The following is a 24,409-nucleotide window of genomic DNA, read 5'->3' on the forward strand; positions in this document are numbered from 1 at the left end:
CTAAGTAAATATATCCCTGTAATAAAAAAAAGTAGACTAGAAATATGTTTAAGATAATTGCAAGAAAATGATGACATTAGATACAAACCAATGCGATATAAAAAAAACTGATACCAAAACAACAAGTCTATACATATTATTTCTGTGGTGGATATTTATTTTCGCTATAAAACCCCAGGTCCCTCCATATCCAATAAAGTCCTTTAGGTGATACAAACATCTGTGGGTAAACTCTGTACCACTCATTCATTTCATTTCAAACAACAGACAGCCACTGCACCGATATTGTTGTCCGATGTCCTCTCCATGGGGTCAAATAGATGTTATAAAGTCCATCATACATTTTCCACAGGAAGGTTGGGTGGTGGGTGTTGGGTGTGAAAAAAAGTGCAGTGGCGTAGAGTGCAGCGGCACAGCATAGATTGCAATGGCATAGATTGTAGTGGCGTAGAGTATATCAAAGAAATACCTTACATTGAACGAAGCAGGTCCCTCCATATCCAATAAAGTCCTTTAGGTGATATAAACATCTGTGGGTAAACCCTGTACCACTCATTCATTTCATTTCAAACAATAGACAGCCACTGTGCCAATATTGTTGCCCGATGTCCTCTCCATGGGGTCAAATAGATGTTATAAAGTCCATCATACATCTTCCACAGGAAGGTTGGATGGTGGGTGTTGGCAAAGTTTTGTCCTTCCTCCCGTTTGGGTTGCAGAGAACGTTTTTAATGGGTACCAGTGCACATTTTTTAAAGCTCCCTCTGCATCCTAAACATAAGAGCAGCTTGCCTCCCGCACACATTTTACCACTGCAGGTACAGGAGACAAAGTGCACCCACATGCACCAGAAGGTAAGCCTTGTTCTCCTTTGAAAGACCCCTCTTTGCGTTGAAACCGAATTATTACCCAAATATAGCATACCCTCACTCCCCTGAAATCAATGTTACCTCCACTTTGTAAAACCATCAGGGACACACACTTGTCTCAAAAGTGAATCCCTCCAAACGTAGCATACCAGCTAGTGGTGTCCACCCTCCCAACAACCCACCCCCACCACCACCAGCCATTTGTTGAAATAAGGCCTTTTCCTCTTAGGTGTCTTGTACTGTTATTATTAACAAGCACTGTCGAAGCCAGTAAGTCCGGTGGTAATGTGCTAACACTTCCGAACAGCATTTGATCATGCCTGTATTGCATATGAAAGCCAGACCGATTGGCTATCCTGGTGCTTGATTTCTTAATTTCCAGGTAGCAAAAAGCAGTGATGACCTATCTTGCTGTCTGAGCGGGCTATTACATGGCAACTGAAGGATTTTCATTCTTATGCTTTTTTTTGTTTTTCTCTCTTAATTGAGGGTTGACGCTGATGGAGTGACACCGCCACAACTAGTCCCTCGGCGTCAGATTGTCCGCTCTGCAGAAGTGACGGAACAACTGAAAGAGCTCAACAAACTCATGACTGCCAAGGAGTTCCAGAGCAGGATGGAGGGGGTGACCTTGCTGCTGGAGCACTGCAAGAACAACCCTAAATTTGTCACCGCCAACATTGTGCAGGTCAGTTGTGTTCTATCCTGTTCACCGGCGAACAATGAACTTTCAAACTGTGTGGGCCTCAGTCACAGTACTTGCAATTTCATATATCGTGGCCAGTGCTTAATTTGTAAACAAAAAAAAAAAGTGCCAGGACCCTCTGACGAGGCGAGGCCACTGCAGCTTGCAACACACATTGCCCCTACAAATGCTGCCAATGATAGTAACAGCATAACTACTCACCGTCACACTCCTACAAGTGTGACAATTCAGACTATTCCAGGCCCTCAATGCTATAGGAATGGATTGGGCAGCAGGTCATAGTCATTTGTAATGTATATTGAATTAATAATTGACTGTTGTGTGGTCATCTCTAAATTAGCCAGACAGCGCCACCTTGTGTCAGATTGTCGCAAACACTGGTGTTGATAATTATGTGCCTGTGCCGAACCCCGGTAACCCCTGGTTCAAAGTGATCACTGTTCGTGGATGATGTCATGCTGCACTCTGTTCAGTTACCACAGCATGCCATCTTTACTCTTGTGCATTGTGAGTGGGCGTTGGTGTGCGAGTGCCTACGCATGTCTACATTTGTGCAAGAGTAGCAAACACTATGGGAACCAGAACGTTCCTCACAGTGATGAACACGCCTGACTGAACCAGACAAACATCAACACGGTGAGGACCACGTGCACAGCGGGGACCAGAGTGTATGGGGAGGCAGTGTACTTGTATAATGTAGCACTGCTCAGGTTCACTCTCCCTACTGAGGACTTGATTCACAAAGGTAAACGTACACTTCTATGAAAGTGTGTGATTTTGTGCTATTCACAAAGGGATTTCCGAGTAGTATCTTTATGAGTGCGAAGTCTCTGCATAAAAAGACCTATCTTTTTATTTGCAGAAACTCTGCAAACCATATGTCTTACAAAACATTTCAGGGAAACATATTCAAAACTAATTCTAATCAATAACATTTTTAAATTAAACGTTTTCAGCAAAATATTTTTTTTTGTAATGTTTATTTTAATGTAAGGTGTATCAAAAAAACATTTTTAATTGAAATGGTTTTCCAAGAAAGGTTTTCTTTAGGGCAGTATGCTCCTCAAACTTAATACATTTAAAAGAACTAGACCCACTAAAGTATAGCTATCAGCCACACTAACAGGCCAACAATTCTATTCTTACTATTTATCATAGACAAAAAGACACACGGTCGGTTCCATCATAATCCTTTATCACTTTAACCAATCTGTTACCCTCAGAAGATTCAGTCTAGTGAGCCACACTGTTAGTTGTCACTGGTGATGTCACATGTGGCTGATAACAAAGCTCAGAGTTGTAACTGCATGCTGTTGTGAATTGAATATGATTTACCGGTCATAGGTTCAGATTCTGGCCAGGCCAACAGAGCCTTTCGTCCTTCATGATTCAATATATCAAGGACCAATAATTTGATTACTACTAAAATCTGGTATTTAACGGACAACCCTATTGGCAAGTACTAAAAAAAAAGGTAAACAGTCAAAATATCGAGTAAAAAATATCGAATGGACATAATATCGAGTTTAAAATATAGACTGGACAAAATATCGAATGGACAGAATATAGACATCAAAAATATTGTTTTTAAGGTAAGTAATGTAATATCGAATGTTGTTATTGTTATTGTTAATGTGGGTTTGTATTGCGCCAACTCACCGACAGGTCTCGGGGCGCTTTGACCGCAAAAAGCATTAAAAATATAGAAAGTTAAAATATCGAAGTATATAATATAGGTTATTAAAATGATCGAATTTTTAATATCGATTTTTTTTAGTGTTTTTTATGTTATTATATGTGTGAAAAGTGTGTATTTATGTTATAATTAATTTTAAATAATGAATTTTGTGTTTTTTAATTTTTGCGTAATTTAATTCTGTAGCGGGTTGTGGGTTTATAGGGGAACAGGGTGGGAAGTAATTTAATTATAATTAATTAAATATGTAAATTTATTTAGTGGCATACATTTTTTATTAATTGTTAATTAATTTATATTTGGTAATTAATTAAATTTTAATTGGCAATTCATTTTAAATAATTGATTAATTGCTAATTATGTTAATTTTACTAATTTATTTTCTGTAGCGGGTTGTGGGTTTATAGGGAATTGGGTGGGAAGTAATTTAATTAAAATTAATTAAATATGTAAAAATATTTATTGGTATTTTTTTAGAATTAATTGTTAAATAATTTTTATGGGTAATTAATTAAATTGTAATTGTCAATTAATTTTATTTAATTAGTTAATTGCTAATTATGTTAATGTTACTAATTTATTTTCTGTAGCGGGTTGTGGGCTTATAGGGGAATTGGGTGGGAAGTAATTTATTTATAATTAATTAAATAATTCAATTTATTTAATTGTATTTAATTTGAATTAATTGTTAATTAATTTTTAATTGTTAATTAATTAATTGTTAATTTGTAATTAATTTGGATTAATAGGTAACTAATAGTAATAATTATTTTTACAGTGTAATTTTAATTGATTAATTGTTATATTATATTAAATTGGTAATTACTTTAAATTAATTTTTTCTAGATATTAATTTATATTTTTTTAAATAATATATGACGTATTTACTTTCCCTACTGTTGCACTCTCTGGAGTGGGAATAGTAATTTTTACCCCTACGCTATCCAACGCTTTCCCTATTGTTGCACTCTTTGGAGTGGGAATAGTAATTTTAACCCCTACGCTATCCAATGCTTTCTCTACTGTTGCACTCTTTGGAGTGGGAATAGTAATTTTAACCCCTACGCTATCCAACGCTTTCCCTACTGTTGCACTCTTTGGAGTGGGAATAGTAATTTTTACCCCTACGCTATCCAATGCTTTCCCTACTGTTGCACTCACTGGAGTGGGAATAGTAATTTTTACCCCTACGCTATCCAACGCTTTCCCTACTGTTGCACCCACTGGAGTGGGAATAGTAATTGTTACCTCTACGCTATCCAACGCTTTCCCTACAGTTGCACCCACTGGAGTGGGAATAGTAATTTTTACCCCTACACTATCCAACGCTTTCCCTACTGTTGCACTCACTGGAGTTGGAATAGTAATTTTTACCCCTACGCTATCCAACGCTTTCCCTACTGTTGCACTCTTTGGAGTTGGAATAGTAATTTTTACCCCTACGCTATCCAACTCTTTCCCTACTGTTGCACTCACTGGAGTTGGAATAGTAATTTTTACCCCTATGCTATCCAACGCTTTCCCTACTGTTGCACCCACTGGAGTGGGAATAGTAATTTTTACCTCTACGCTATTCAACGCTTTCCCTACTGTTGCAGTGTTTGGAGTGGGAATAGTAATCTTAACCCCTACGCTATCCAACGCTTTCCCTACTGTTGCACTCTTTGGAGTGGGAATAGTAATTTGTACCCCTACGCTATCCAATGCTTTCCCTACTGTTGCACTCTTTGGAGTTGGAATAGTAATTTTTACCCCTACGCTATCCAACGCTTTCCCTACAGTTGCACCCACTGGAGTGGGAATAGTAATTTTTACCCCTACACTATCCAACGCTTTCCCTACTGTTGCACTCACTGGAGTTGGAATAGTAATTTTTACCCCTACGCTATCCAACGCTTTCCCTACTGTTGCACTCTTTGGAGTTGGAATAGTAATTTTTACCCCTACGCTATCCAACTCTTTCCCTACTGTTGCACTCACTGGAGTTGGAATAGTAATTTTTACCCCTATGCTATACAACGCTTTCCCTACAGTTGCACCCACTGGAGTGGGAATAGTAATTTTTATCCCTACGCTATCCAACGCTTTCCCTACTGTTGCACTCACTGGAGTTGGAATAGTAATTTTTACCCCTACGCTATCCAACGCTTTCCCTACTGTTGCACTCTTTGGAGTTGGAATAGTAATTTATACCCCTACGCTATCCAACGCTTTCCCTACTGTTGCACCCACTGGAGTGGGAATAGTAATTTTTACCCCTACGCTATCCAACGCTTTCCCTACTGTTGTACTCTTTGGAGTCAGAATAGTAATTTTTACCCCTACGCTTTCCAACGCTTTCCCTACTGTTGCACTCTTTGGAGTGGGAATAGTAATTTTTACCCCTACGCTATCCAACGCTTTCCCTACTGTTGAACTCTTTGGAGTCGGAATAGTAATTTTTACCGCTACGCTATCCAATGCTTTCCCTACTGTTGCACTAATTGGAGTGGGAATAGTAATTTTAACACTGTTGCTATGCTACGGTAATAATATTTTTTATTTTTTAATAATATTATGTTAATATATATATGTTTCAAGAAATAAAATTGTATTATTTTTTTTATAACTTAAATTAATTATTTAACAATTTTAAGGTTATTTAAGTATTTTAAGTATATTTTAGTTATTTAATTTTAATATTTTTTTAATTTTACATTAATTTGACTAAATTCGATATTTTTACAAAGTACATATTTGTAAACAATATTTTTGATTCGATATTTTTGTACTTACCTGTTTGTAGATAGGACTTCGATATTTTTGTAGTTGATATTTTGGAGTCGATATTTTAAGTGCCTATATTTTTGTAGTCGATATTATGTCCGTGATCCAAAAAAACCAAGTTATTATTACTATATTTTATTACTCTTTTCCTTTAATGCTTTTTGAGAGCCTGGTCTTGGTGAATTGCAAACAAATGTAACAATACTATATAACATGGCTGATAGATAACTTAAAACTTTAATTTAGGTGACGGCAATATGTATTTCCGGTCACAATACCTAATACATTATACCTCTCTGTTAATTTTTAGATATTTGATTGCTTTAATCCAAGGCTTCAAGATTCCAATAAGAAGGTGAACCAATATGCCCTGGAGTCCACAATGGTCATGATACCCATCCTGAAAGACAGTTTGCACCAGGTCTTAGTCTCTATGGTGATCGTTGTCACGGACAACCTCAACTCTAAGCATGCTGGTATTTACAGTGCTGCAGTTAAAGTTCTAGACACTTTGATTGCTCAGATAGGTAAGTCAAACTTGTGATTATAAAATCATACCAGGTATATTTACAGTTATGACAATGAGAGTATCAAATGGTGTAACGCAAAATGGAGAACCTCATATGAAATGCAGTGATGGCAACCCAAGATTCATGCGTCCCACAGATAGTCGATGATCTTAGTTTGAGTTGCGAGACAAGATTTAAACAACTAAAACCCTTTTGCGACGCAAAATGAAGAACCCCATATGAAATGCAGTGATGGCAACCCCGAGATTCGTGCATCCCACAGATAGTCTAGGATCTTAGTTTGTGTTGGGAGGGAAGATTTAAACATTTAGGACCCTTTTGTGCCAGTCGGAACTGTGTTATGTCACTCAAAGTCTTTTTGCGAAATGGGCCTTGCAGGAATGACTCCATTTGTACCTCAAAGCTTTTGCTCAGTTTGCTTTCGGCCTACAAATCGCAACTGTCTAGCATGATGTAACTTAGTAGAAACTTCGGAAGTCAGAATAATGATTTGGCCACAAAGTCCTGTCACCTTATTTGTGCTTTTTGACCCTGAGTACATATTGAGTTTTGTTGAGAAATGCCAAAACAATGGCTGAAGAAAAAGAACACCTAAAAGTATTGGAGATGATCCCGTCTCTTTGGGGGGGCTCCTGAATAATCCTCCGATACGTTGCTTGCCGTTGTGACCTGAAGAGCTGCTAAAACAGAAGCGACTGAGGGCCTGATTTACAAAGGTAAGCTTACACATTAGTGTAAGTTTACACTTTTTTTGGTCTTAGTGAATGCGAACTACAAGTCCTCCACTGGTCCTCAGACCGGTTGGACACTGCTCATATGAGGCTTGATTTGGTATTGTCAGTCTTGATTCGGTGATCTGAAAAGCACCAGCACTTTATTGGGTCTTGGAGCTTAGCAGTGTTATGAGGGTGCCTGGAGAGACAGGTGGGCGGGTGATCCAAGAGTAGGAGCAGATACATTGATTTCCCAGTGAGCAAAGAGTATCCCATACTGGATAATGTTGTTCGAGGGACTCTCCCCACTTTGGGGCCAGGAGGTTAGACTCGCCAAGTGTATCAGTGCCTGAGCGCTAGTGAGGCCCGGCTATTCCACGCATATTGAGGCTCATGTCAGAGACCCACCATGACTGCTAGAAGATGACAAAAGGAGGACTTTGTTGAGCCTTCTGAGGTGCTCACAAGAACAACCAACAAGAACTGACATTTGCTTCCTCCAAAGAAATGAGGTTCACATTAGGTAAAAAAAATATGTTACTGCACTCTAGAATTGCGCTGAGACAGGAACTAGCGCCGAAAACAGACTGTATTGAGAGCGTGTCAAAGGCTATTGAGGAGAAGCTGGAGGGTCTAACCACGAAAGTAAAAACTACGAAGTAAGAAATAGAGAAAACCGAGCAGAATTGGCAAGCCCATTGGAAACTCCTAGAAGAATCGGAGTTGACCATAAAAGAGTTGTGTTTTTTCGGTAATGATGCAAAATAAAAACCCTGGGTAATCTGCAAACGTGAGGGGAGCTTCATTGGCGTGCTGAGGATCTCATTTCAAATTCAATCTGGGGAATTAAATTGGTAAATTACCAGAGTGATAGTGGGCCTTCATGGGCCAGATGCTGAGTCGTTATAACGTGGTGGTGAATGTATTGCAGATACTCGCTCTCGTGGGTACAGTCATGCTAGGAACTGAGAGACAGATTCCTGAGTGCAGCTAACAATTAAACAACAGTGACAATGGGGTGTCCATGCCGTCTCTTTTTTGCTTGACTTCAATCCTAAAATGCTGGCAAGGAAAAGAGTGTTGTTGACCATGCAAAGAGTGTTGTTGACGATTCGAAAAGAGGTTGCTAAGGTGTTAATTGTAGAGGTTGGCTTCCCCATACGGCTCCAGATAGACTTCAAAAGAAAATAATGTGTTTTCACAGGTGGGATAGGCCAGAAGTTTTTTGGAGGGTTTGGAGATGGACTCTGGTAAATTGTACGATTAGAGTGCTTTTTAGGCATGCTCCATTGAGGCATGCATTAAAGGTTGGGTCCTTCATTATTTGGGCTGAGGATCTCTCCCAGGAGATAGGAGGTGAGAGGATGTAGGCATGCAGTTTTGATAATGTCTATGTTTTTTGTTTTTCTGGTTTTGTCTCTCCCAATTTCTTCTCTTTCCTCGTTTTGTTTGGCCTTTCTCACCTGATGCGAGGCACATTAGAGACACTTTGGTTTATAAGTTTATAATGAAATGGTGTTTCTTGAACCTGCTATGTATGGTGTTTGATGTCAGTTACAAGATATTACAGAGATTTTGTCAATGTGATGAACCATTCACTATGTTTTTTGGTATTACCAATAAACTGATTTAAACCTAAAAAAAGTGATCTGTTGAAAACTTCCTTCTATTGTTGTTGCTTAATAAGGGGTCACAATTGAAGAGAATCAGTCATGAATTCTAACCTCCGCATTCCTACATTGTCACAAATATTTTACACATACATCACCACACTGAAACCTTCAAGATTTAAACATGCAACCATTATTATCCTTTCACTAATAACTCTAAACCTAGCCCTAAAGATCCTGCTAAATATGAACTCATTCCTAACTTGCTGTTTCTTCGCACAATTCTGAGAGTAGAGATTAGGGACAACTGTGCTAGCTCATGGAGGAACATACCATCCTCTGCGGCCACCAAGCAGGATTGAGACCTGGAAGGGGTACGGGAACTACTTTGACAGACAATAGGGGGAATATTGTGACTTTTTAAGATGCTAATCATTCCTCAGTTACTCCAGTATTGGAACTTTCATAGATTCCCATGCTTGTATCATTCCCTGTTGTCGGAATAGGAGTCCCCGGTATACATTAAATAGTAATAGAAACCATTACCAAAACAGAACCTAGGCCTAGGCCCATTCTTGTTTTGCAACCTATCCACCTCCTTTTGTAAAGATTAGCCTCACCCCTTAGAACCCTCCTGAGAGAAGCTCAGAACCTCAGACTTTCTACCGCATGCTGTGCAAGGGAGTCTCCACTGAGCTCTGCTCAGTTTTTTCCTGTCAACTCTAAACATTTACTTCAGGATGTCTGATAAAAAGAAGAAGTCCCTCTTTAAAGCCTGTGCTACTTGTGCTAAGAAGAGGTTATATGTGGAGGACAAGCACAAAGATTGTATTTAATGTCTGTACCCAGACCATAAGGCATCAGACTGCAAAATATGCCGCACTTTTTCCATAAAGACTCTGCGAGACGTAAGGGGCGTCTTTTGACCTGGCTCCATAAGCTAAAATCGAGTAAGGAACCATTCTCCAGTGACAGTGATGAGGCATCCTCTGCTACATCTTCCAGGAGGTCTGTGAAAAGGGGTAGAGCTTCTCTTTCACCTTCTGAAAAACATCCTGGTAAGGCGTTAAAAAAGACCTCTCATAGGTCTGAAGGGCGTAGTCCTGTCGAATCTCCTCCTTGAGGTGTAAAGGAGAGGGAAGTACTGTCAAAAGGAGTAATATCTGAGAGGAAATCCAGCTCTGTTCCTCTAGCTTCTCCTCCAACGGCTCCAAAGACCTTCAAAAAGCCTTCCTCACTATCTTCTGAGGTAAAATCAGTGAAGAAAATTCATTCGTCGACGATGCTGTCAATGACTCCGTCTACAAAATCATCAAAGGTACAGTCTTCTCCTTCATCTCTGGCTCTTTCGACAGGCTCGTCGACAGTGATTTCATTGTCTCCAGCGCTGACACTGATGAGTTTCGCATAGACAATTTCGACTTCAGTGGTGATTGTGTCGTCGTCGATGGTGTCGACAATTTCGACGTCGACGAGGATATCGACGACGGCTACCACGTCACCGACGGCTGGGATGACGACAGTCTCGACAATGGCTGCGCCGACAACGTCCATTTCTTCGTCGTCTACGCTCTCATCGTCATCGACGGTCCTTTTGATGGTCCCGTCGATGACCTCGTCGACGGTGGAAAACATTTCTATTTCTCTCAGAAAGTGCCAAATTACACCTGAGATGACTTCCCCCAGGAGGGTGACTCCTTTACCTCCTGCACTCCTCCTCGAAGAAGAGGGTTCTGATGAGGATAATGGACCTTTTGCATATGCTAATAGCCCTTCTCAATTGCACGTCCAGTGCCAGGACACAGATTCTGAGGGGGAATATGTGGATTACGAGCAGTATGATCCTTCCTCACAGTATCAAGAGGACTACCAGTAGTAGATGGTCTCTATGCCTTCCTCCTTACTAACAGACTTGCAAACTATGCTTTTGGTCTATAGGAGATTTGCAACACAGCCTCCAGTTCCAGCCGTGGTGCCAGTTTCTACTGTTCCTCCTGCTCCTCCTGTTACCCCTCAATTGCCACCACCTCAGCCAATGCTTGAAGCTCAGGATGCACCACCTGTCATGCCCCCCGTTCAGGATGACACCTCTTATGACGACCAGGGCACCGTCACAATTCCAGATCCAGATGTAGAGTGGGATGACTATGTCATTCCTGATCCGGCTTTTCCTGCGCCAGCACCTGTTGATTCCCCCTGCAGATATAGGGGGTTTCCATAACTTGATGGAAAGAGCCGCTAAAAGATTTGAACTGCCCATTCCCAGGATGTAGTCTGAATGCTTCCTTTATGACTTTAAGGAGCCTGACAAGAAGTCGGTCCGATCAATACCTATTGTTGGTCATGTCTGGGATGAGGGGTTGAAGGTGATGCAGAATCTAGCCACGGTCATTCCAGTACCACCTCGCCTGGAGAAAAAGTATAAGGTTCCAGATGATAGCCCAGCCTGTTTGATCGGCCAACCTAAACCGGGCTCGGTCATCTCTCAAGCTGCCCAGAGGAAGTCCAGGAATCCTCTGGCCCCCCTCACGACTCCTCCAGATAAAGAGGGCAGGCGTCTTGATAATGCAGGCAAGTGATTTTCATCCATGTCCAGACTGTTGTTCAGAGCTGCTAATGCCTTGGCTATACTTGGTCGCTACGATCGCCAAATGTGATGCGACCTTTCCCCTTATCTAGACCAGTTGCCAAGAGAGGGGAAGAAGGAAGCAAAGAGGATTCTCCAAGAGGGCGAGATAACATCTGCGGAAGTCATTGACTGTGCAATGGACATTGCAACGACTGCTTGCCGCTCCCTGGATGGCGCGGCTGTTATTCGTCGGCAAGGCTGGCTGCGGGCTACATGGTTCCGTCCTGAGGTCCCAAACAAGATCATGCATCTGCCATTTGATGGGGAAGCCCTCTTTGGGAAGCATGTAGATGATGCGCTCCAGGATATTAAAAAGGACACGGAAACCGCAAAATCCTTAGGGACGCTCCAGTATTGCATGGTTCCCTTCCGAGGGGCCAGAGGGAGAGGTAATACAACAACAGAGGAGGATACCAACAGCAGCGATATTCCTCGTATGGTTTTCAGTCGCAAACCTACCGGCCAAACTACAACCAGCGGCAGAATCAATCTTCTTCTTTCTCTCAATCGAACAACAGAGGAAGACCAGGACGCCAGGGAAGAGAGGTTGCTAAGCGTCAATAGCGGCTTTCTGGCTCTGACTACTGTCCCTTCTCCTCCTGTGACATCAGTGGGAGACGGACTTTCAAATTACCTCCACAACTGGCAACACATAACATCGGACCGTTGGGTGCTGAAGATCATTTAATGCTGCCATACTCAGGAGTTTGTCCAAGTACCACCATCTAAGCCCCCTCGGGCCACTCTATCAAAACATCTTGGTCTTCTACGGTTGGTCATCCATCAAATGCTCCTCAAAGGAACGATAGAACCGGTCCCTATCTGTCAGCGGGGAGAGGGTTTCTACTCCTGGTTCGTCCTCGACCGGAAGAAAAGTGGCGCCCTATTCTAGATCTGAGGGAGCTCAACACCTATCTCATCAAACATTAATTTCGGATAGTTTCTCTACAGGACATCCTTCGTCTTCTCAACTCAGGAGATTACATGACTACACTGGATGCAGAGGACGCTTATTTTAACGTACCCATACATCCAGCTTACAGGAGGTTTCTTCGCTTCACAGTAGCCAAGAGCCACTTTCAGTTCAAGGTTCTACCTTTTGGACTTCGATCTGCTCCGCTGATCTTTACAAAGGTGTTAGCTCCAGTAGCGGCTTTTCTTCAAAAACAAAAGCATCAGGTCTTCCCTTACCTGGACGACTGGTTACTGAAAGCTCCTACCAGGCAGGCAGCACGAGAATCAGGCACAGCATGTATACGCCTGTTCGACAATCTCGGACTAACTCTAAACAGAGAAATCTACTCTCCGCCCATCCAGAACAGCCAGATTTCTCGGAGCCATTCTGGAGATGTCCATAAACAAAGCTTTCCCGACCTTGGAGAGGCAAGAAAAGCTGATTTCCGTGGCCTCTCAGTTGGTAAAAAGACAGTCACTTTCAGTTCACCTCTACAAGTCCCTTCTGGGGTCCATTTACTCCTGCATACCTCTTATTCCTCACTGCAGGTTGCAGATGCGTCGACTCCAGGAGGAGTTAGACTTTCAGTGGCGCCAAGTCAACGGATTCTTCAACGACAAAATCTCAGTTACCGTGGCAATGAGGGACGCCGCATCATGGTGGACGGACAAGGAAAACATTTCTCAGGGCCTTTCCTTCAGGATCACCCTGCTCCACACATAGTAACAGTGGCCCTAGACTAATGTAACTTGAAACTCCAAAAACTTTTCTTAGGTATACTTGTTTTAGAACATGAAATCAAAGGCACACATAGAGAATATAAAGGCCACTTCCAAAGAAGGTTGACAACCCGAGTTTAATCATTCGACCATTAAGTTATTAGTAGAAACAAAGTTTGGTTATATTCTGATATACAATGTTATATCCACACGGTTATTACCAGAGAGAGGGAGATACGTGAAAAGTAGTGCTCAGGTGAAAGGATAAATGGAAAAGAAAAAAACAACAATGATAGTAGCGTTGGGGATCCTTTAAATATTTACAAGAAATACGAGGGGAGCCAACATGAGTTGTGAAGGTCTCCCTTGAGAAACAATCAGGCCTACCCACATATACACAGTTGCATACAATATTTTTGACTGTTATTCTTCACAGTGGAAACATCATCGGTGTATCAGGTGTGGGGGGCAGATGTAGGGTGTAGGCCTATTCGGGGGCATCGATGTTTCGACCCTATTGCAAAAGAGTAAAGCCCTTGGTACTCACCTGACTAAGTTTTGGTGAGCATATATTTAAATATATTGAGGCACATTTACTTATTTAGGCACCTAATAGAATTCACCCTATATGGCCACCGCATTTATAATATCACGATTATTTGCAGATACCCCCCACCCCTGTCCTGAGGAAGACCCACCGCTGAGGATCTTAATTACCCTTTTGCAATAGGATCGAAACGTCGACGCCCCCTAATAGGCCTACACCCTACATCTGCCTCCACACCTGATGCACAGATGATGTTTCCACTGTGAAGAATAACAGTCAAAATTATTGTACGCAACTGTGTATATGTGGGTAGGCCTGATTGTTTCTCAAGGGAGACCTTCACAACTCATGTTGGCTCCCCTCGTATTTCTTGTAAATATTTAAAGGATCCCCTACGATACTATCATTGTTGTTTTTTTCTTTTCCATTTATCCTTTCACCTGAGCACTACTTTTCACGTATCTCCCTCTCTCTAGTAATAACCGTGTGGATATAACATTGTATATCAGAATATAACCACATTTTGTTTCTACTAATAACTTAATGGTTGAATGATTAAACTCGGGTTGTCAACCTTCTTTGGAAGTGGCCTTTATATTCTCTATGTGTGCTTTTGATCTCATGTGCTAAAACAAGTATAACTATGAAAAGTTTTTGGAGTTTCAAGTTACATTAGTCTAGGACCACTGTTTTTCTGTACTAAACGATACCCAGGTCATTTTGACTTTATAGGGTTACCCCATTTGTGATAATGGCCACACATAATAACTACAGATGCCTCGCTAGAGGGATGGGGAGCAGTGTTGCAAGACCTTCATGTAAGCAGCTGTTGGCTACCCCGCCTCGTCTTCTTCATATCAATCTGCTGGAGCTCAGAGCGATTTGCCTGGCCTTGCAGGCTTTTCTTCCACGGATACAGCAGTCAGCCATTCTAATACGTACAAACAATACCACGGCCATTCATTATATAAACAATGAAGGCGGCACCAGATCACGACTGTTGTCACAAGAAGCCAAGACAATCTGGGAATGGGCAATCCAACAGGAAGTTTCCAGGTGTTCTCAACAAAGCAACGGACACGCTCAGCTGACTGAAGTTGGTCAGCCACGAGTGGGAACTGGACAACTCCACTCTACAGAAGGTCTTTCACAGAGGGGGCAGGCCTTCCATAGATCTCTTTGCCACGCCGGAGAACAAAAAATGCCAGTTTTATGCAAGCAGGCTTCACCATCTGGGATCGTTATGGAATGTGCTTTCGATGGCCTGGTCAGGCACATTTGTTTACACTCCCCCCGCCCCCCATTCCTCTTATCCTCAGACTACTCAGGAAGCTCAAATCAGAGCCCTGCAGGATGATTCTGATAACTCCTGCGTGACCCCGGCAATTTTGGTTCACAGAACTGCACCTTCTCTCCCTGGACCTTCCACTTCCGCTGCAGCCGATTCCTTCGCTGTTGACCATGTCCCAGGGCCAAGTCTGGCATCCGGATCCGCAGTCTCTACAGCTCTCGGCATGGCTCCTGAGCAGCGAGAATTTCTTGGTTTGAATCTTTCAACAGAATGTAGAGAAGTGCTTTCGCAGGCAAGAGCCCCAAGTAATAACAAGACATACAGGTTGAAGTGGAAGCCTTTCTGCATCTGGTGCCAGCAAAACGGTGTCCATCCTTTTAAGTCTGAGACACATGAAGTTCTTCCATATATTCTTTCATTGACAAAATCAGGGCTGGCTCACTCTTCCATCAAGGTGCATCTTGCTGCCATCTCTCGCTTCAGACGCACGTCTTCAGGTCCTTCCCTCTGGTTGACAAGGATCATTAAGCAGTTTCTCAAGGACCTTTTCAGAGTGTTCCCTCCAGTCAAGCCTCCTCCTCCTCTTTGGCATCTTGATTCTCGCCCAACTCATGAATCCTCCATTCGAACCTATTCACAGGGCAGAGTTGAAATTCCTCTCCTGAAAGGTAGCTCTTCTACTAGCTTTCACTTTGGCTAGTCAAGTGGGGGAATTGCAGGCTCTAACCATTCAAGAACCCTTTCTCCAGTTCAAAAAAGGTACAGTGATACTGTGTACCAACCCAAAATTAATACCAAATCTACCTTAGGACTTTCATTTGAATGAGCGGGTTATACTAAAGACTTTTTTCCCTCAACCAGCTACGCTTAAAGTTCTATCTCCAACATACTAAGGACTTCAGGAAGTCTTCTCAACTGTTTGTGTCCTTTAGTGACCCTCGTAAGGGTTTTCCCCTTTCCAAGCAGGGGATTGCTCTTTGGATTACCAGCGCTATCCAGTATTGTCACGGAGCAGCGGGCAAGCCCCTGGAAGGTCGGGTCCGTGCTCATTCCACTTGGGCGATTTCTTCTTCGACAGCTCTCCTTGCTGGAGTTTCTATCCTGGAGATCTGCAGGGCAGCACCTGGAGCAGTACCTATACGTTTACAAAACATTACTGCCTGGATTCTGCATTGCAGAGTGACACAGCAGTCAGCCGGGCAATCCTGAGGAACCTCTTTCAGTAGTGGTGAGCTTTCCCTTTCATCCCTCCTTCCATGTTACTGTTTTTTCAGCTCTTGCACATTTTTTGAACCTCATGTGTATATGTTTTCTACATTTTCTAACTATGTTATTGACTATTGAAATTGTCATTATGGTGAATATGCTATTGCTTTGTTCTTGGTTTTATAATGGTCATAGTTACAAAAATGTGCTGATAACTGCTAGCTACTCTGATACAAGCATGGGAATCTATGAACGTTCCAATACTGGAGTAAGAATACAAGTTACTTACCTGTAACTTTGGTTCTCCAGTATTGGAAAACTTTCATAGAATCCCATGCGACCCACCCTCCTCCCCTCGGAAATCTCAACCTCTTCCATCTTCAGTGGTGTGGTTACACAACGGCTACGAAAATCTGAGGTTCTGAGCTTCTCCCAGGTGGGTTCTAAGGGGTGAGGCTAATCTGATTGGTTGTTCATTTTTTTGGTCTCTTTTACAAAAAGAGGTGGATAGGTTGCAAAACAAGAATGGGCCTAGGTTCTGTTTTGGTAATGGTTTCTATTGCTATTTTATGTATACCGGGGACTCCCATTCCGATGACGGGGAATGATACAAGCATCGGAATCTATGAAAGTTTCCAATACTGGAGAACCAAAGTTACAGGTAAGTAACTTGTTTTCTTCTCATGCTGCTGGAGCTTTCAGCCTGTTTGATACAGTTGACCACAGCGTGTTAAACTAAAGGCTGGGAAATTGGTCTGCAAATACTGGATCTGTCCTTCTCCGGCTTTAATCCTTCTTAACTGATAGCAGTCAATAAGTGAGAATTTCCAGTGCACTTCAACAACCAAACCTATTCTATGTGGTGTACCTAGCACTCTGCCCATTTGGCACTTTATTTTATTATTTGTATGTGAACGTTACCAGTGGTAATTGATTATTACCATCTACAATTTTAAATGTTCACTGACAACACTCTAGTCCCCATCCTTCTTGAAAAGAACCAGCAATATCACAGCAAGGTCAGAAACAGCCTCAGACTTGTATTCTTCTAGATGTACCACAATATGCTAGGCCTACATGATACCAGAATTGAGGTTATGGTCATTTAAAACTCTGACTACTCCGCACTTACATTGAACTGGCCTCCCGTATTCGGAATAGCCCCATATCAGTACAGAGCAATATATCTGTGTGTTTAGTTTGACACAGTTATAGAGAACACCATCACCTAACTTGTGAAGTTTAGAACGGTGCTCCCTTTACAAGTGAATCTTAATACTGACCTTACGAGGCCTACTAATATTGAGGGATCTCGTCTTTGAAATTCCTTGTACCATCTGTCAGCTTTTCCCACTTTACAATCCTTCAAAGAACAAAAGACAAAGCTGTTCAAAGAAACCTACACTCCTTAATCAGATTCTATTGGGGCATAGCACCCTTCTCCTTACTTTGGGACTGATCCTGGCAAAGGTGCTGTTCTAGTTCCTAGCTATGACTTTTTTTTTAATGTTTGGATCTTCCTTTGAAAGCTTACTTTTGATGATCCAGCTTGTTCCATCCCATTCTCACCTGTGCTGATATATGGATTTGGTGACATTCTATCCTCATCTTCACCAAGGGACTGGGCCTCATCAGCCCTGGTCTGACCCCTCCTGGAGAAACCCTCGGCAGACCCAAAGACGCTGGCCAACTACTGACAGATCTCCTTACTGGCCTACCCTGCTAAAGTTATGCAACAAATCATCAACAAGGAACTAGCCGACCTCCTAAACAACTATAATACCTCCTCAACCCCACCCAATCCGGATTGGGTCAAACCACAGCACCAAGACTTCCTTCGTTGCTGCCACAGATGACATCCAACTGTTCGTGGACAGAGCAGACACCGCAGCCCTCATCCTATTCGACATACCTGTCGATTTTTTTTTTCAAAACCGTTTTTATTAAGAGTTCAAGCAGAATACGGCACAGCCCTCCACAGTCAGGAGGAGACTGTCAATGATTTACGTGGAAAAGCATGGCAGTGAACCCAGAGTTTCAAAATGACTTACCCCAACAATCCCCCCCATCCCACCCAGCCCCAAGCAGAAAACTACCCCCCACCCCAGCCCCAACTACCCACCCCTTATCCCACCCTAACCCGGTGCACGTGATCAGCTTAGCAACATGAGGTGTATAGCAATGGCAGTGTGGGCCAACAGTCTAGGGTACAGGATCCATCTGAAGAGACTGAACATCATCAATGTCTATCGGGGGGTCAAGCATCAGGCCCCTGTAGTCCGCCCACCGCTTCCAGATTTTGTAGTGTTTGCGTGGGCACCCCCGGGCCTCAAAGACCGGCAGCTCTAGGCCCATAAGGAAGTCCAATCCTGCCTTCCACACACCAAGCGGGGGGGCCCGATCGCTCTTCCAGGCCTGTGCCAAGTCTCGCTTGGCCACCACCAGCCCCAACAGCAGCAGGTGTCGTTTGTAAATGTTACCCCCAACGCCCTCCAGGACATGGAGAAGGCCCAGCCTAGGGGTACGGGGCAGGTCCCACCCCAACACCTCCGACAGGCAGTCCCAAACCCCAGCCCAGAATCTAGTCAGTCTCTCACAGGACCACACAGTATGGAAAAGCGTCCCCCTCTCAGTACCGCACCTCAGACACTCCGGGGCGGCTATCAGGCCCGCTCGCCACAGACGGTCCCTAGTATAATACGCCCTGTGAAGGTATTTGAATTGGATAAAGCGAAGACGAATGGCTATGGCAGTACCACGGGGAGATTCAAGGGCCTCACGCCAGTCGTCCTCATCCAGGGGGCCGACATCATTCTCCCAGGAGGCCTTCAACGTCGACAGGGAAGGGGAACAGTGCGCGACCAGGGAGCGATATATCTGAGAGACCTTCTTGTCACCCAGGTCCCCCATAAAGAGTTTCGCTTCAATGGGACTAAATTCAGGGAGTTGCTCTAGGCCCACTAGGCTAGGGGCAAGGGCGTGGCGGAACTGGAGGTACCGGAAGAACTGGGACTTGGGCATATTAAATTCAGAACTAAGGTCCTGAAAGGACTTAAGCGTAGTGCCAGTAAGAACATGACCGAGAGACGAAATCCCGATCGCATCCCAGCCGCCAAACCCCGATAAGGAAGCCAACGCCGGAAGCAAGCCATTACGCCACAACGGGGTCTCGGCCGTCAGTCTACCCCACCAACCCACACGATGCAAGGCTTGTCGCCAGATCGCGAAGACCACCTGAGTGACTTTCGGCAACAATCTCCTCCGTCTGGCCGAATACAGTAAGGTGTGTAGGGAGGCACCATCCATCAGAGAGTGCTCCAGGGCATAGGCCGGATCACTACGGTCCCCGTACCACCACTCGTTAAGCACCAGGAGGTGGGAGGCTTGATAGTAAGAAAGCAGATCCGCGGACGCCAAACCGCCGCAGTAAGTAGAGAGAAAGCACGTGCGCAGCGCGACTCTAGAAGCACCCCCAGCCCACAGAAACCGACCCAGCACCGAGTTAACACTGCGGAACCACCGTGAGTCGATCCGAAATGGATGGTTCTGCAGTTGGTAGAGAAGCCGAGGTAAGGCCACCATCTTGAAGATGGCCGACCGACCATAGATGTTAAGGGGCATACGCGTCCACGTCTTGACGTCCATCTGGACCCGATCCCACACCGGCTGGACATTCCGATCCCACGCTACCGAGGCAGAAGTCGAGAGGAAAACACCCAAATACTTCACGCCATCAACAGCCACCCGAAGGGACGCAGCCCACGGACAGCAGGCCGAGTCACCCCCCAACAACCACAGGGTCGACTTACGCGGATTAAGAAAGAGCCCCGACGCCTGACCAAACTCCTGCATCAACTCAAGGATACGGGGGCCCGTACGCTGCAAATCCGTCATGAAGAAGAGGACGTCATCCGCATACAAGGCTATGCGGTCTGAGTGATCCGTCCCCCACACAAAGCCTCGATAAATGACATCACGGCGCACCCGGGCGGCCAACGGTTCCATAGCCAGTGCAAATAGGTACGGGGAGAGGGGGCACCCCTGACGCGTACCCCTGGTCACAGGAAACCGAGCGGAGACCGCTCCAGAGACCCGTACCGACGCTGTGACATCAGTATAAAGCAACCGAACATAGGAGATAAAGACCGGGCCCAAGTTCAGCAGCGGCAAGAGAGCAAACAGATAGGTCCAGCTGACCGAATCAAAAGCACTATCAATATCCGCCAGCAGAAGTGCCGCCTGATCCCCGGAAGACCCGATCGCGTCAACCGCGGCCTGCGCCCGCCGGATGTTGTGTCTTGTCGCTCTGTGCGGCATGAAGCCCGCCTGATCAGGGTGGACAAGGGCCGAGATGTGAGGAAGCAGGCGGTTCGCGAGCGCTTTGGCCAGGAGCTTAGCCTCGAAGTTAATGAGGGATATAGGGCGATAAGACTCATGGCGGTCAGGGGGTCTGCCAGGCTTCTGAAACACCACAATTTCGGCGTGACGCCAGTCCGGGGGGAGGCTGCCACGTTCCCTCGCCAGTTCCAGCGCCCGCCTGTAGTGGGGACCGAGCTGCAGATGAAACTTCCTATAGAATTCACTGGGGAACCCACTCGGCCCAGGCGCCTTGCCCGCATTAAGCTGACCCAGTGCGTCGCCCAATTCCTCTGCCGTCAGGGGGAAATCTAAGTCATCGCGCACCTCATCCGATATAGCATGTGGGGGGACTGCCGCAAGGTATCCTTCAATGCCGTCCGGGGACATGTCCTCCCGAGAGGCATATTGACGCCCATAATAGCGCGCAAAGCTCGCCGCCAGGACCGCAGGATCTGTTATCGCTACCCCGGCGTCATCGACCAACCCCGGCAGAGTGACCGGCTGCAAGGACTGTTGACAAAGCCTGTGGAGCATGGTGCAAGACTTATCGCCCCACTGGTACACCCTACTACGCGTAGCCAACCACGCCTGGCGAGCCTCATCCAATAAGACAGAGGAGTAAGACTGCTGCGCCTGTAGGAGCAGCCGCAGTGTAATATCATCGGCTGCGTCCCTGTGCCTCGCCTCCAGCACCTCCACGTGCGCCGCAGCGGCAACAATGCCACTCTGCCGAGTCCGGCGGGCAGAAGCGCACCAGGCAATATCGACACCCCGCAGGACGGGCTTCATAGCCTCCCAGACCGTCACCGCGTCCACCCCTACCGCAAGATTGTCCTGCCAATAATGGGCAATCGCGCCACGCAGATGCTGAGAGTAGTCCGGACGCTGCAGGTGCCACGTAGACATCCGCCATCGAAATGGTTGGCGCGTCTTACAAAGATCAATTTGGACCGCCATGGGGGAGTGGTCAGACAGCCCGCGAGGCCGGATCGCCGCCCCCTTCACTCTGTCAAGGAAAGCCCCCGGCACAAACACACAATCAAGGCGCGAAAGGGAGCCATGCACAGCCGAAACATAAGTGTATTCCCGCCGCCCCGCATGCAAGTGTCGCCAAACATCTACCCATCCGAGGCCATCAATCATAGCACTCAACCGTGTAGGGGAGGCCACAGGCGCTGCCCCCGGTCCCCTCTGCCTGTCCAACGCCAAGTCTACCACATCATTCCAATCTCCACCAATCACAGCCAGGGAACGGGGGAGCTCAGTCCACAGGGCAAACAATCGCTCCGCAAGGGCCCATTGCAGCGGGGGAGGGGCATACACACTACCAAACACCACAGGCTCCACACCGATCTTCCCTTGTATAAACACAAATCGGCCCTGAGGATCTAGCCACTGACGCTCATGAGTGTAGGCTAGCCGTCTGTGGACAAGAATGGCCACTCCCCTCGAACCCCTAGTAAATCCAGCATGGAACACCTGGTGGAAGCCAAACCGCTGCAGACTCAGTGCCTTAGTGCCCAGCATGTGAGTTTCCTGAAGGAGGAGCACATCCGCAAGGTCCCTTTTGGCCCAGCGAAGCACAGCCCCCTGCTTAATCTTGTCCAGGAGCCCCCGAACATTCCAGCTCAGAATGCGCATGGAAGCGCCAGGAGACGCTAGACTGGGAACATCAGCCATTGTCATGGACAGGGAAACCCCGCGCTCTCCAGCACCCGACCCAGACCTCCCACACCCCAATTGCAAATATCACAAAGAACACGTGCACCCCACATAACACAACCCCAAACTCCACACCCCAGCTCCCCCCTCCCCCCTCCCCCACCCCTATACCTCAAAAAACAATGAAGCATCTGTCGCGGCATACGGTACTCCAGGCCCAAAACATAGTGCCGAAAGTCAAGCATGCCAATGGATCCCAACTAGCCCCCCCAACCAACTAGACACACTCCCGAAAGCCACCCCCCAGTCCCAATAGGAGGAGGTAGCCCACATAGCGTGCCCCGAACCCCATCAAACACACAGCCAGGCTAAAGGCAGTGCGGTTCCAAGAAACAGAAGGCCGCAAGGGTCCCACATTGCCGCCAAATAACAGGGTAATACTGCACCAGCCAATGTCCGTCCCACCGAGCAAAGTTCAGCCGCCACGGTGTAAGATCACTGATGAAGGCAGTCAGTAGGTGGCCAGCCAACGACGATCAGACGTCCTTGTCAGAAGTGTCCGTAGCATGTTGCGTGTCCCCCAGCAGGGGGTCCCGGGACAGGGACCGTCGGCGCGAGCGGGACTTGCGATGTCGTTTTCCTTTGCCCGGCTGGTCCCCCCGATCCTGAGATGAGCTGCGTGAGGAGCCGGAGTTCAACCCCGGCTGGGCGTGCGGCCGTAGTCCGACCGCCTCGTCGGTCCACCTGAAGACGGCCTCCGGAGTATCGAAGAAATGGGTCTTAGAGTTGAAGATCACCCGGAGGCGGGCCAGGTAAAGCAGCGAGTACTGAATTTTTAAGCCGCGCAGCTTGGCCTTGGCCTCCAGGAAGGAATGTCTCTGCTGCTGGACCAGTCTGGTATAGTCCGGGAATATCATGATCTTATGATTATCGTAGAGCAGAGTGTCTTTAAGCCGTGCCTCGCGGAGAATGACGTCTCTATCATGGAAATTGAGGATCCGGGCGATGATCGGGCGAGGCCGCTCCCCAGTCGGCGGCTTCTGCGTTAAGGCGCGGTGTGCACGCTCCACCACGAAGCAGCGCGACAGGGCGTCCGGGGGCAGCCAGCTCTCCAGCCACTGGGATAGGAAAGTGTCCATATGCCCCTTCTCACAGTCCTCCGGAAAGCCAATAAAGCGCAGGTTGTTCCGTCGCGCCCTTCCTTCAGCGTCCTCCACACGAAGCGCTAGGCCGCGCTGAGACTGTTCCAGGTCAGCAACCCTCTTCTTGAGAGCGCCCACGTCTCCCTCCACCGCCGTGACCCTGGTCTCCGTTTCGGTGATGCGGGCGACCGCATTGCGAAGGTCCTGACGCAACAGCATCACATCGGCACCCACCGCGCCAATCTTAGCGTCCAACATGTCGCGGGACTGCGTGATGGCCGTCAGCAGCGCTGCATTGTCCGGTCCAGTATTCTGGCCTCCTCCGGCACCCCCTCCAGGGCCAGTGAATTTGTCGATAGGTCCCGTTTTGGCGGCGGCCGCGCCACCTCCACCTCTGGTCATGGCGGCAGCAGAGACGGCCGGGCAACACGCACCTGCAAGAGGGTCACCCCTCGGGACTGTCCACCACTCAGGCCCTCGGTCAGAGCTTTCGGGGGCTCCTATGCTCCAGCACCTCCGGTCCAAGGATCAGCGTCGGTGACTCTGGGCAGAGGCCGCCAAACCCGAGGCCCCTGCTCCGCCCTCCTCGCGTCCAAGGCCTGCACCGCCACCACACTGACCCCGGTGGTCACAGGGGGGATCCGGCTACTCCAGGCTTCACGAGGCCCTCCCGCAGGGCCGCCTCACCGCAGCCCCCAGCTATGCCGGCAGGTCCGCACACTGCAGGGGGCCCCTCCGCTCCTCCTCTCCCGGCCGGCACTCCGGCCCCCAGGCCACTGCTCGATGGACACTGCAGCAAGGGTCGCCGCCGGCCGGCCGGTGGATCCAGGCGGGACGCCTCCAAACTCGAGGCCCCTGCTTCAGCCAGGCGAGGTAGGCCGCTGCACGTTCTCCGCGGCTCCCCGGGGCACCAGTCCCAGCCACCACCACTGCAGGGGCACCCAGGGATCACCCCAGTGCCTCGGTAACACTAGGCAGCCCAGGGATCAGGCAGACAGGGAGGCTCTGC

The 24,409-nt window shown here is 46.6% G+C and overlaps 1 protein-coding gene across 2 annotated transcripts in view; it reads left to right on the plus strand.

Annotated features, from left to right (window-relative positions):
* The window catches only part of TOGARAM2 (TOG array regulator of axonemal microtubules 2), a 315,487-nt gene that overhangs the window by 278,170 nt on the left and 12,908 nt on the right, over positions 1–24,409 (plus strand). For both annotated transcript variants that reach the window (XM_078647517.1, XM_078647518.1), the window contains 2 exons: positions 1,359–1,557; positions 6,348–6,564. In XM_078647517.1, the coding sequence (XP_078503643.1) occupies positions 1,359–1,557; positions 6,348–6,564 (416 nt within the window). The remainder of the gene's footprint in view (positions 1–1,358; positions 1,558–6,347; positions 6,565–24,409) is intronic.

Source organism: Lissotriton helveticus, chromosome 6 (assembly GCF_964261635.1).
Source record: "Lissotriton helveticus chromosome 6, aLisHel1.1, whole genome shotgun sequence".
NCBI classification, from domain to species: domain Eukaryota; kingdom Metazoa; phylum Chordata; class Amphibia; order Caudata; family Salamandridae; genus Lissotriton; species Lissotriton helveticus.